We start from the raw sequence: 11,867 nt of genomic DNA, 5'->3' as shown, positions 1-11,867 counted from the left end.
CAAATACACATTTTTCGGGGTTCAATCGCATTTGATGATGCCGAAGGGCCCTAAAAACGTCGGTCAGATCTTGGGTATGTGCCGACATGGTACTTGATTTTACCACCATGTCATCGACATACACCTCCATGCTTCGACCAATCTGGTCATGAAAAACTTTATTCATCAAACGTTGATAAGTGGCTCCGGCATTTTTCAACCCGAACGGCATGACCTGGTAGCAATAATTGGCCGATTCAGTGATGAAGGCCGTCTTGTCTTCATCTTGGGGGTGCATCCGGATTTGATTATATCCGGAGTATGCGTCTAAGAAAGACAAGAACTGGTGTCCGGACGCTCCATCAACAAGTCGGTCAATGTTTGGCAGTGGGTAGGCATCTTTTGGGCAGGCTTTATTCAGGTTAGTGTAGTCGGTACACATGCGCCACTTCCCGTTCGGCTTGCGGACCATAACAACATTGGCTAACCATGTTGTATAGTGCACTTCTCGGATGAACCGAGCATCAAGTAATTTTGACACCTCCTCTTCGATAGCTGCTTTACGCTCTTCACCAGTTTTTCGACGCCGCTGAGCAATCGGTCTAGCTTCCTTACTGACGGATAGTTTGTGGCACAGGAAATTGGGGTCGATGCCAGGCATGTCGGATGGTTGCCATGCGAATAAGTCATTGTTTTCCAAGACCACTTGCTTAATGGCAAGCTGCGCCTTGTGAGACATGTTGGCGCCTAGGTAAGTGACTTGGAGATCAGATGTGCCGACTCGAAATGGTTGCTTTTCTTCCGTGGGCTCTACCCTTTCATCCTAGTTGATTCGGGGGTCGAGGTCCATAACCGATTGCTGCGAGACCGAATGCACTCTTCTCGGCTCCTTTGACTCTTCTTCCTGTATTTTTGGCAAACGTAAGCTGGTAAAGTAACATTCTCGGGCGGTTTTTTGATCGGCGTGGATGGTGACTATTTGTCCGGACCGGCCTGGGAATTTCATTGCCAGATGTGGTGTGGATACAATTGCGCCGAGTCGGTTTAGTGACGGCCTACCAAGCAGGATGTTATATGATGTATTGGCATGCACCACCACATATTTAACGGGGATATCACTGTACTCATCCCCATCAAACCCGAACCGTGTTGTCAGCTTGATGTATCCCTTCGTGTGTACTCGTTCGCCAGAGAACCCAACCATAGGTTCGTCATAGGGGAACAGCTCGGATTCCGGAATCCCCAACTGCTTGAATGTATTCCAATAAAGAATGTCGGCTGAACTGCCCTGGTCCACTAGCGTTTTACGTACAATACAGTTGTGAATTTCAACGCTAATGACCATTGGATCATCCTGGTCTGGATCAATACCTTTAAAATCATCTTTTGTGAAAGTGATAGTTGGTAGGTGGGGTCGGGATGTCTCAACCGAGTGTACATGCCGAACGGCTCGTAGATGTCTGCGTCGCGCCGATGAAGTGGAGCCTCCGCCTGCGAAACCACCAGCTATGGTATTGATTACCCGTCTAGGCTGTGTCGAGGGTTCTTCCTCTCTTCGCTCTCTCCGTTCCCTAGACCGGCTACGTTCGCGGTACGAACGTGTTTCGGCCCTCCTTTGGCTGGATTGTTCATACTGCCTAGGACGATCAACATGCCTGGTCGAGTTGGGTTGGCCTACGAACCCTTGGAGTTGCCCCTGTTTAATTAAATCCTCGATCTTATCTCTCAAGGCTGCACACTCCTCTGTCGAATGTCCTCTGTTGCGATGGTATCTACAGGATTTGGTCGTATCGGCCCTCGGGGGGGTGGACGCCCGTTTCGGAACTGTGAGTATTTCCGAAGCGAGTGCTTGTTCCAACACAGCTGTCCTGCTCGTATTGAGCGGTGTATACTGGGAGTATCTCGGCCCTCGGGGATGTTTCTCACGAGGAAGAGGTTCTTTAGGACGGCTGCGAAAGTTCGTCTCGGTCGTTTTCTCAGGTTTTACTGATGTTTCCGCTCGGGCTTGGCTTCGGAATTCCGCCAATTCTTCCATTTGCATATATTTGTCAGCGCGTCGGCGCAAGTCATCCATGTCTGTCGGCGGTTTTTTACAGATGCTATTGGCAAAGGGGCCTGGTTTTAGGGCAGTAGTTAGATGATGAAGAGCAACCGCAGGGTTCAGATCGCGAATTTCCAGTGCTGCTTTGTTGAAACGGGTCATGAACGCCCGATGTGATTCCTTCCTCTCCTGACGGATACTAACCAGTGATAGAGAAGTCAACTGGTGTGGTCGACTTGTAGCGAACTGGATGGTAAACTGGGAAGCTAGGGTGCCAAACGAGTCGATCGAGTTGGCCGGGAGCCGGGTGAACCAGCTCAACGCTCGTCCTTTCAGCGACGTCGGGAAGATTCGGCACAGGGCGGCGTCGTCGGTGGTGCTTAAGGTGACCTGAGTCAGGAACACGTCAACGTGTTCATCTGGGTCGGTGGTTCCATCGTACTTGTCGAGAGACAAGGACTTCCAGTTGTCAAGGAGGGCGGATTGCATGATATTGGGTGTAAAGGGGTGCCGGTGGGATGCTGTCGGCATGGGCTGTAACGGTCGGCTAGCCGAGGCATGGGCGGCAGGGGCAACAGAGGTGTAAGGGACCGAGGTGTGCTGGCCATGCGAATGGAACGATCCTTGAGTATGGGTTGTCTCGGAGGGCTTCCACGTAGGATCACGGTACTGGTTCTTGAGGGCGATGTTTTCCGCCCGTAGTGCAGCCATTTCGGCCGCGTCTCTCTCCCGTTGTTGCTTCATGGCGGCCATCTCCTCCTTCATCTGTCGCACCATACTATTCAAGTTTGTTTCTTCTGTCGTCTCGGCCCCTGACTGATGCTCGTCTTCGGACTGGTGTTCTTCCACGTTATTCTTCCTCGTTTTCACCATGCTTTCTTCTAACAATAAATCTCGAATTTGCTCTCGGTTCGGCCCCACGGTGGGCGCCAAAATGTACCTGTCTGAGGGCACACTCCTGTTCTTCCTGGTGAAAGGGGACCGAATAAGAGCTCCAACGATGTCTTCAAAAGTGGGGGGAGGTACCTGCAAAAGGTACTCCGACGCTCAAGTTAGTATATGCACGAGTATCTAGGTTAAAAATGAACAGTGACATACCTTGTTACGTGTGACCTATTTATAGCATCTGACATGGGCCTGAGCGTGATGGGCCCTATCAGATGTTTACCAAATTAGGTAATACGGTACTAATTGGTCGTTTAGGCTTTAATCATGTACTTACCTTTCTTGACTGTGATTACTTGTTATGACTCGCCTAACCCTTCGGCAAGAGGCCGAGCCGTCTAATCAATACTAGTCGGAGCGGCAAATGACCGAACCGTCCAGTCCGTACACGGCAGCCTGTATACTTCCGGTATGTTCTATGTCGGCACGGCACCTGACCGAGCCGACTCGATGAATGATGATGGTCCATATTTGCATTAACCAGCCTGATGTCGGTTCTCGGCCTCATGTCGAGCCGACGTTGATGATGATGCTTGTACGTGGCTATGCATGGGTGTCTGACGAAATGGCACGTGTTGGTCAACGTGACCGATAGGGACCTTCCGGTACACATAATATATATATATATATTTATATCAAAAGATTAAACACAAACGTGGCTAAGAAAAAATAAAACGTGTTAGTTTGATAGCCACCTGTCAAAGTGTGTTTTATTGGTTTGTCAAACTTGTTTAAAGCTTGTCTAAAAGTTTCTTCTTCTTTTCTTTTCTTTTATCATCTCCTTTTTCCTTTTATTTATTTTTAAATGGGAGGGTCATACTATCACACGGGGTAGTAGGCCATGCTTCTCTAATCTCGATGCTAGAAAAGGGTCTCATAAAGAAGATAAATGAGCTTAAGTGCATTGAAGAAATATAAAACTCACACTTTAATTATTAATCTCGAACCCTAAGTTCTATGATGTCAAAAATAAAATAAAAAAATAAATAAAAGATTGTGTTCCTTTTTGTTCCAACTTTTATGATTACTTGTTTCTCCACCTTTCTAGATCGTTAGAGTTAAGTGAGATTCTATTTCTATATCTACTAGTTCGTGGATTGGTCTCTTATTCACTATTTTATTGTTCACATGCACTCCAATAATTGTTTCACTAGTTGAAGGAATGTGTTGTGTAATACTCACCCAATTCATGCAATTTTCTTTGTAAACGTATCCCGTGCACTGAATTGGACAGCTATGTTAAGAAAGTTTTGTCAAGGTATTTTAATATAGAAGGAAAATTATATTATACTATTTGCCTGTTTTAAAATAAAAATAAAAACATATTTTTATAAATAATTATTTATGAGTAGTTTTATAATAAAAAAAATAATGGTGCAGTTGCTTATGAGTAGGATAAAGTGGTTTTAAAGGTTTAAAAAATAAAAAAAAATTAAAATAGTGCATGTGAAAATAAAAATAAAAAAGAGTTACTGAAAATAGTATTATCTTTATATTACTAGCTTTTTACCCATGTAATGTACAATATATTTAATAATTATTTATAAATTTAATTAAAAAATATATTATCTCTCACTTCAACCTTAGACTTATATAATTATTTTTTATTTGTAGTTTTAGATAACAAAATCAGATAGTGAAATCAAAATAATGTTAACTTAAATAATAAAATGTTTAATTTAATTTAAAAATAATATGCTATTTTATATTTTAATTAAATTAATTTAAATTAATGAAAAATCAATATGATGATTAATAAATTTAATATATTAACAATGGGCCTGAAGTATAAGATGTAAAATTTATATTAATCACATTTAAAGGTGTTTATTTAAGAAATTATAATATAAATATAAATACTCAAATAAAAATAAATAATTATTTGAGAGGTATAAAATTAAATTAATTTAACATTAAATTATCAATATATATATATATATATATATATATATATATATGTAACACTAGACCTTTATTATTATTATTATTTTTTTTATTTTTAATTATGCTATGTGTAGTGCTTGAGGTATGGATGAATATCTTGCAGAGTTAAGAATTCTAACGAGTTTGGTTAGTTATGAGGATTTTCTAGCAAGAAGTCCGGTTCGACCCAAGGAAAATGAGTATATAAGGTTTATTTTGAGAACCAAATCTCAACCTTATTCCAAAGAAATTAGAGAGAAGGACTATGAAGCTAATCTTCTTCTTCTTTATAGGCTTCCCAATGGAGTAAGAGATCCTTGAGGATCACAGGGTTGTGATTCAAAGCTACTTGGAGTGGATAATCAAGTGCGGTGGTGGAGAATTCCTAGTGCTCGATGTTCTTCCTTCTTCCTCTTCTCCTTTCTTGTTTGGCTCGGAGTCAAGGTAATGAAAGCTACAACTTGGATCTTTGATAAATGGATGAGTTGCATGTTCCTTAAATTCATTGAAAACATGAGTGCATGGATGATTTTGAGGTGGTGATTCTTTTTGGGTTGAACTTGGGTGTTTTGAGTTCATGGAAGTAATCTTGGTGAATGATCAAAGATTGTAGTTGCATGTTGAATTTATCGTGTAAAATTAGGTATGAATGGTGTATATATGTTTTTCTTAGTGCTTTGCATGTATGGATTTTGCTGAGTTTCAAGTGGGGGAGGAAATTTTGTGAGTTTGCAAGTGTAGAACTCATTATCGCATTAGGCACACCTTCAAGGCGTCAGTCATGGTTCAATCAAGGGCACTTTTTCTTGCTCATGTTGAGCACATGATTGGTGGCATCGAGCATTAGGAGAGAGGATTTCCTTGTATTAGACTGGCTTCAAATGTGAGGTGAAAGAAATGGCTTTGCTTGGATTGGCGTCGAGCGCCAAAGGACTAACGTTAAGTGTGAAAGGAGACAATTGTCTCAAGTTGGCGTGAGGTTGGATGTGGGACTTTGGCACACTAGGCATGAAGTCCTAGTAGTTTTCTACCTCAGCCACATTAGGCGTGGGTTGAATGACGCCGATCGTGGGTGAGACAGAGAGTTCCCTGCCTTAATTAATGGCGTCAGGCACGATTTGTTTTGAAAACATTTTTTTCTAGGTATGATTAAATGATGAACATGGATAGGTTAGATGAATGTATTGCATATTGTATGTTGATTAGTGGAATTACTCTATGTATATTGATCTGGGATGATATATGTATATGATTTTATGGATGACTAGTTGATTACATTGACATGTTATAAATTTATGAATGTTGTTGTTTCTATATCCATTAACCTAGGGTAATGAATATATATAGATGCATGTTGTTGAGGTGAATGCTAGGAGTGCTTTAGGAATTTAGACATGGAGTGTTGACTTATTAAGGTGTTGATGTTAAGAATGTTATAGGCATTAAAACATGTTGATTGACTTAGAACTAGAAGAGAAGGTAGTTTTGCAAGTTAAATATCCCATTGTGTGATATTGGTGTGACACTTTGGAAGGCTAGTTGTTGAAAACCTTCCTTGAGCATATGATAACTCTTGGAGTGGATTGTTATGTCTCCTCTAGGTTCTTAGTCAATGTTGGAGTAAGGTATAAAGTTAAGGGCTATCACCCTTATTTGATTACTAGAGATATGCATGGTATCATGAGAATAGTTAGCGGGTTAATCACATAAGTGACTAGGTTAATGCATGCCAAGGTCATGGTATGCTCATTCCCAAGCTATACTATACCTGATAATGGTATTAGACTTTCCTAGTTTAAGTTGCGATATCCGAGAAATTAGAGGATAGGGCTTGGTATCCTAATTTAATTTTCAATCTAGCAAGCACTTTAGGAATTAAAATGATTGGATTGATTCGGTAGGATCAAGCCACTTAAACTACTCAAGTGTTATAATAGATCTCTGTAAGTGAACGTGTGATGATACATTAGTTGAAAAGTATGCATATGATATGGTGTGATTGATATTATTCTTATGCTTGTTGATTTTGTGATGGATTGGCATGGTTGTGATGCATATATGGTTATGTTGGTGTTGTATGATGTAAACCATGAGGTATTGGTCAATTTAGATGTTGGTGTTCATAGTATAATGTATTATTCTATCTTCATATTATGATTGATTCTTTTGGAATCTAGACCCTTACCTATTTTCATATGGTTGGACTGTGATGATTATATTTAATATGTGAGCAAAACAAGGATAGGTTTACGGAGATGTGCAGTAGGAGGTCATCTAACGGATGGGGTGTAGTTGGTTATTTTAGTGGTTACTTTCATGTAGCTATTGTATAGATGTTGCTTGACCAACAACTTAAGATTTTATTTTGTATTTATTGAATTATTGTGCATATATTATCATATATTTGTATGGTTGTTTCAGTTTACATGTATATATACATGTTATAGCATATATATCCAAATATTGCAAGTATATAATCCTATGTATTTTTAGTTGTTCCGCTGCTAAGTTGGTAATTCCACTAAATGTAGTAACCACGACAGGTTTTTACAATATCTAAAAATCAGAAACACTTCAACATAAAATTGTCAATATATAAAAATAGAAACATGTGCTCATTTCTTATCCAAGTTAAAATCAAATACCAATTCAATAAGATTGTTCATCTAGTCAGAGTTTGAAGGGAGCGTTTTGAAAATTATAAACTTCAAATATTAATGTAACCCAAAATAACTACATGAAATAATAGTAAATATATGCAATCAGAGTTGTCCTTCATCAGTCCAAGTAGGATATTTGTTCCTTTCTTAATGTTATTAAATTTGTAAAAGTGTTTTCATTCACCTCTCAAAAGACCGTAAAAAGAAATTTTAATTTTTTAAATAAGATTGCATTGAAATATGTTGCATGCAAGATCCACCAAATTTATATGATTTTCATTTTTTGTTAGAATAGTGTCACACAATTCAGAAGACAATTTCTATCAAATACAAAAATTAACTTGTAAATTATTATTTACATTTACATAAAATAAATTTGTATAAAAAAAATAAATAATTAAAAAAATTACTTACCAAAATAGATGAAGAAATGTTCATCCCAATATAAGTATAACTCATTTATTAAAAAGATTTTTTTTTCACAATATAACTTAAAAAACTAATAATAAATTATAACGATTTGCAAATGATAATATAAAATAAAATTCAAGAATAACTTTAAAACTTTGTTTTACAATATTGATTATAAAAAATTTAACAAATAAAGTTGAAAGAAACATAAGGATTTTATATAATAATTAATTTGAATTTATTCAATCTTAATATACTAATTAAACATAATATATTAATTTTTAGATTATAATTAAATTTTTAATCATATAATATTTTTAGATTATAATTTGAATTTCAATCATATAAGTATTTTTTCTATCATATAATATTTTTTAGATTACCCAGCTTGACCAAGTCGAGTTTGCCTTCTCTAGTTCGCTCACACTAGACCTTCAGTCCATTAACATAAAATGAAACACTAAGAGGTTTACTCCTAATAACTAGCGAGACATCTTGGCATGAATATTTTTACTTATCAAGAACAATAACTCTACGCAATCATTAGAATATATCTTTAAGATATCATACAACATCATCTGTAAACCTAAAGATAGATCAATAACCTATATATGGGGCACACAATATTATTCTACCCTAATCTCTTTATTAAATCTCCTCTAACTTGAGTGGCAGAGTGTCTTTGTAGGTGTCCTCCATCGCTGCCGTTATTGGAACAACTAGGGTGCCATCCCCACTATTGGAGCACTTGTAAATTTTGGTAAGAACATTTGGCGCCTATTGTGGGATCGAGGTGAAACTATCCTTTGACTACACATGATTTCCACTTGAAATCAGAAAATGAACAACAACATAGCAAGAACCTCCACAACAACCAACAACCCTAACTCAATCCTAGGACATCAATCTCTAGTTTTGTCAATGAACTTTGTTTGTTGGACTCATGGCAACTACTGCCACCACGAGCCCACCTATCACACCATCCAACATCAAATTATTACAGTTCATGGAAGCAATGTAAAGATGTAACAAAGAATCCTTGGTAGTCATCCATCGACAATATGAGATCGCTCACGTACATTATGAAGCCAATTGTGTATGTTACAAATAGGAACTTTAGGCTCTACACTAGGAGAACAACAACATTCACTCAAAAACCAACATCCTAATAGTGGAGGAGTACACAACCTCTAGATTGATCCAAGACACCCACACCACACAGAACTCCTAACCCAGGGAGGATGGTCATTCCTTTCCTCGAGTTTCCAAAAGGTAGCTTGTTGATAACGTTGCAATCGTACCTTCATTAACGACATTACCATATCAAGCTCAACGTACAATGCCTACAAAATAAGCACCACAAGGCAAGTCAAAATGAACATGATCTTTTCATTGATAAATATCGAAACAAGTTCAATCTATAATTTTACTATGGGAAGCTAAATTAAGGAAGTTATTCTTATATTATTCTATGATATGACACCAATATCACTGCTAGCTACATCCATGCATGAAATACACTTTATTAATATTTGAATGTTTCATCCACACCATGATATGACATCACTACTAGCTACGTACATGCATGACGTACACTTTACTAATATTTGAATTATCACATTTGATAAAGAGCTATTTATTATTTTACTATCAAAATCCTTTTTTTTTTCCTTTTCTCAAAGTTGCAACAACTATCATATGACTCCCCTAACATCACTCACAAGCAAAGTCACAAACTTTTGAGTTAATGTGCGATTTTTGAACGAACAAGCTCTCGTGCCCTTCACACGACCATCATTCACACACGATTTTTGAACAAATGAGCTCTCGCATCCCTTATATATAAATCTTCGAGTTCATGCACAATTTCTAAGCGAATAAACTCTTGTACCCTTCACATGACCCTTGTTCACACGTAATTTTTTAGTAAATGAATTATTGCGTCCCTTACATGAACCTTTGAGTTCGTGTGTAATTTTTGAGCAAACAAACTCTTACGCACTTCACACGACACTCTCTCACACACAATTTTTGAGCAAATGAGCTCTCGTATCCCTTACACAAATCTATGAGTTCATGTGCAATTTTTGAATGAACGAGCTCTTGTGCCCCATAAACAAACCTCTGAACTTATGAGTGATTACTAAGAGAGCAAACTCTCGCACCTTTTATACGATCATATAAATGTGTATAACATGTTCATACATGTCTCAATTATTTTTTTTAATATTTATTCCAATAAAATAAAAACAAAACTTATGATATATAATTTTCTCTTATTTTAATTCCAATTTATTCTATTATCAATTGTATATGATCTAAATGAGTATTAGTAACCCACTTTTTAAAACTATACTTATCTTTAAACAATACCTTGTTTGGTCAAATATATTTTTTCAATAAACTAAATAAATATATCAATAAAGATGAACCTACACCCAAGCACAAAAGTCTAACAACACCAAAAGAGCCAAGTTAAGTTAATAACATTATCATCTAGTAAATTTCACGAAATACCGTTAGTGCAAATAGTACTAAGAATTGAGTTTCCATCTCTGTTTTAATATTTAGTAGTAATTAAAATTACTTTATTTAAGTGTCGAGTCAGCGGAAAAAAATTATACATTTTTTTTAAAATTGAAATGAAATAGGATTACAGCCGGCCAAAAGCTGAATGTATGAATATTGTCCACAGAAACAATAGAGTAAAATGCACACAATTGGCCTTCAGATCATTGCATTTTCCTTACTGACAAATGCTGAGGACATGAACTTCTTGGACAGTTAACTAGAAAAGTCTATAATACACATTGTACCTACACATTGCTGTCTATTATGCGAAGCTTCACCTAAAAGCCACATATATGATATATCTCAAGGGAACTATTCCATACAAAACTAAATTTTAAATCTCAAGCCATCAAATTTTATTTTAAAAAAACTCAACTCCTTATATTTGGGTTTATCTACAGCACGTGTATTGTGCCCTAGATGTCTAGTGAATGGGAGAACTAATCAAATGGGTCTTCTGTATGCATCATGCTTTAATAAACATCTCAAGATTTAAATATAGAATAAGAGCATGTGCTAATTGAGTTTCAATTAGATATATATCAAGTTTTGAATTGTTTTTAAAGTTCAATTTTCAAGAAATAATTTAGAAAAAATTGTTAAATAAACTTTTGTTCAATTTAATCTTTCTATTTATTGAATTTTGTATGTTTAAACTTAAAAATAAGTATTTTTAAATAATTATTTTTAAAAGAAGCAATTATTTAAGAAACAAATAGAGTTGCTTTCTAAAATATGCAAAAATTACAGTTTTCTTAAAATAAAAGTTTAGACATCAAAAAATAAAGTGTTTATTTTATTATAAAAAAAACACTTTTGTAGGAAAAAAGTTTAAATAAATAGATCAATAGTGTTCTAATTTTTAAATAATGATCAATATTTTCTTTTTATCTAATTTCATTAACGTCATTAGTATTAATTTGAATGAAATAATAATTTTAAACTTTTAAATATATAAAAGACTAAATTAAACTATTTAAAAATAATGAGAATAAATTGAATCTTAAAAATAAAATACTAAATAGAAGATTAAAATTATACTTTAATCATTATTGGTATAATTTTTTTTTGAATTGTCAGTTAATATGAAATTAGTATAAAATTGGTTTTTAAAGTCAAAGTATAAAAATTAATAAATTTATTATTATTATTATTATTATTATTATTATTATATATGATAATATATGATTAAATTACAATATTTGAATTAAATTATTATTTTTAAGTGTTTTCTTTACATGGTTGGTGGCCCTTTATATATATATATATATATATATATATATATATATATATATATATATTTATTTGTTTATTTTTTCTACTTCTTCTTCTCTTCT

General features: G+C 35.6%; 1 protein-coding gene across 1 annotated transcript; it reads right to left on the bottom strand.

Annotated features, from left to right (window-relative positions):
- Positions 1-802: 802 nt before the first annotated feature.
- On the bottom strand, positions 803-2,893 carry LOC145954535 (uncharacterized). Its single transcript, XM_083068965.1, has one exon. It carries the CDS (start codon positions 2,891-2,893, stop codon positions 803-805), a length of 2,091 nt encoding a protein of 696 aa, XP_082925091.1.
- Between the last annotated feature and the right edge of the window lie 8,974 nt (positions 2,894-11,867).

Source organism: Cajanus cajan, chromosome 1 (assembly GCF_000230855.2).
Source record: "Cajanus cajan strain Asha chromosome 1, NIPB_CcT2T_4, whole genome shotgun sequence".
In the NCBI taxonomy this organism is placed as follows: Eukaryota; Viridiplantae; Streptophyta; class Magnoliopsida; order Fabales; family Fabaceae; genus Cajanus; species Cajanus cajan.
This window is presented reverse-complemented; position numbering and strand designations above follow the sequence as displayed.

What these genes read in the sequence shown, in the direction of transcription:
- LOC145954535 (XM_083068965.1), bottom strand. Translation starts at nt 2,893, where the DNA reads ATGGTGAAAACGAGGAAGAATAACGTGGAAGAACACCAGTCCGAAGAC.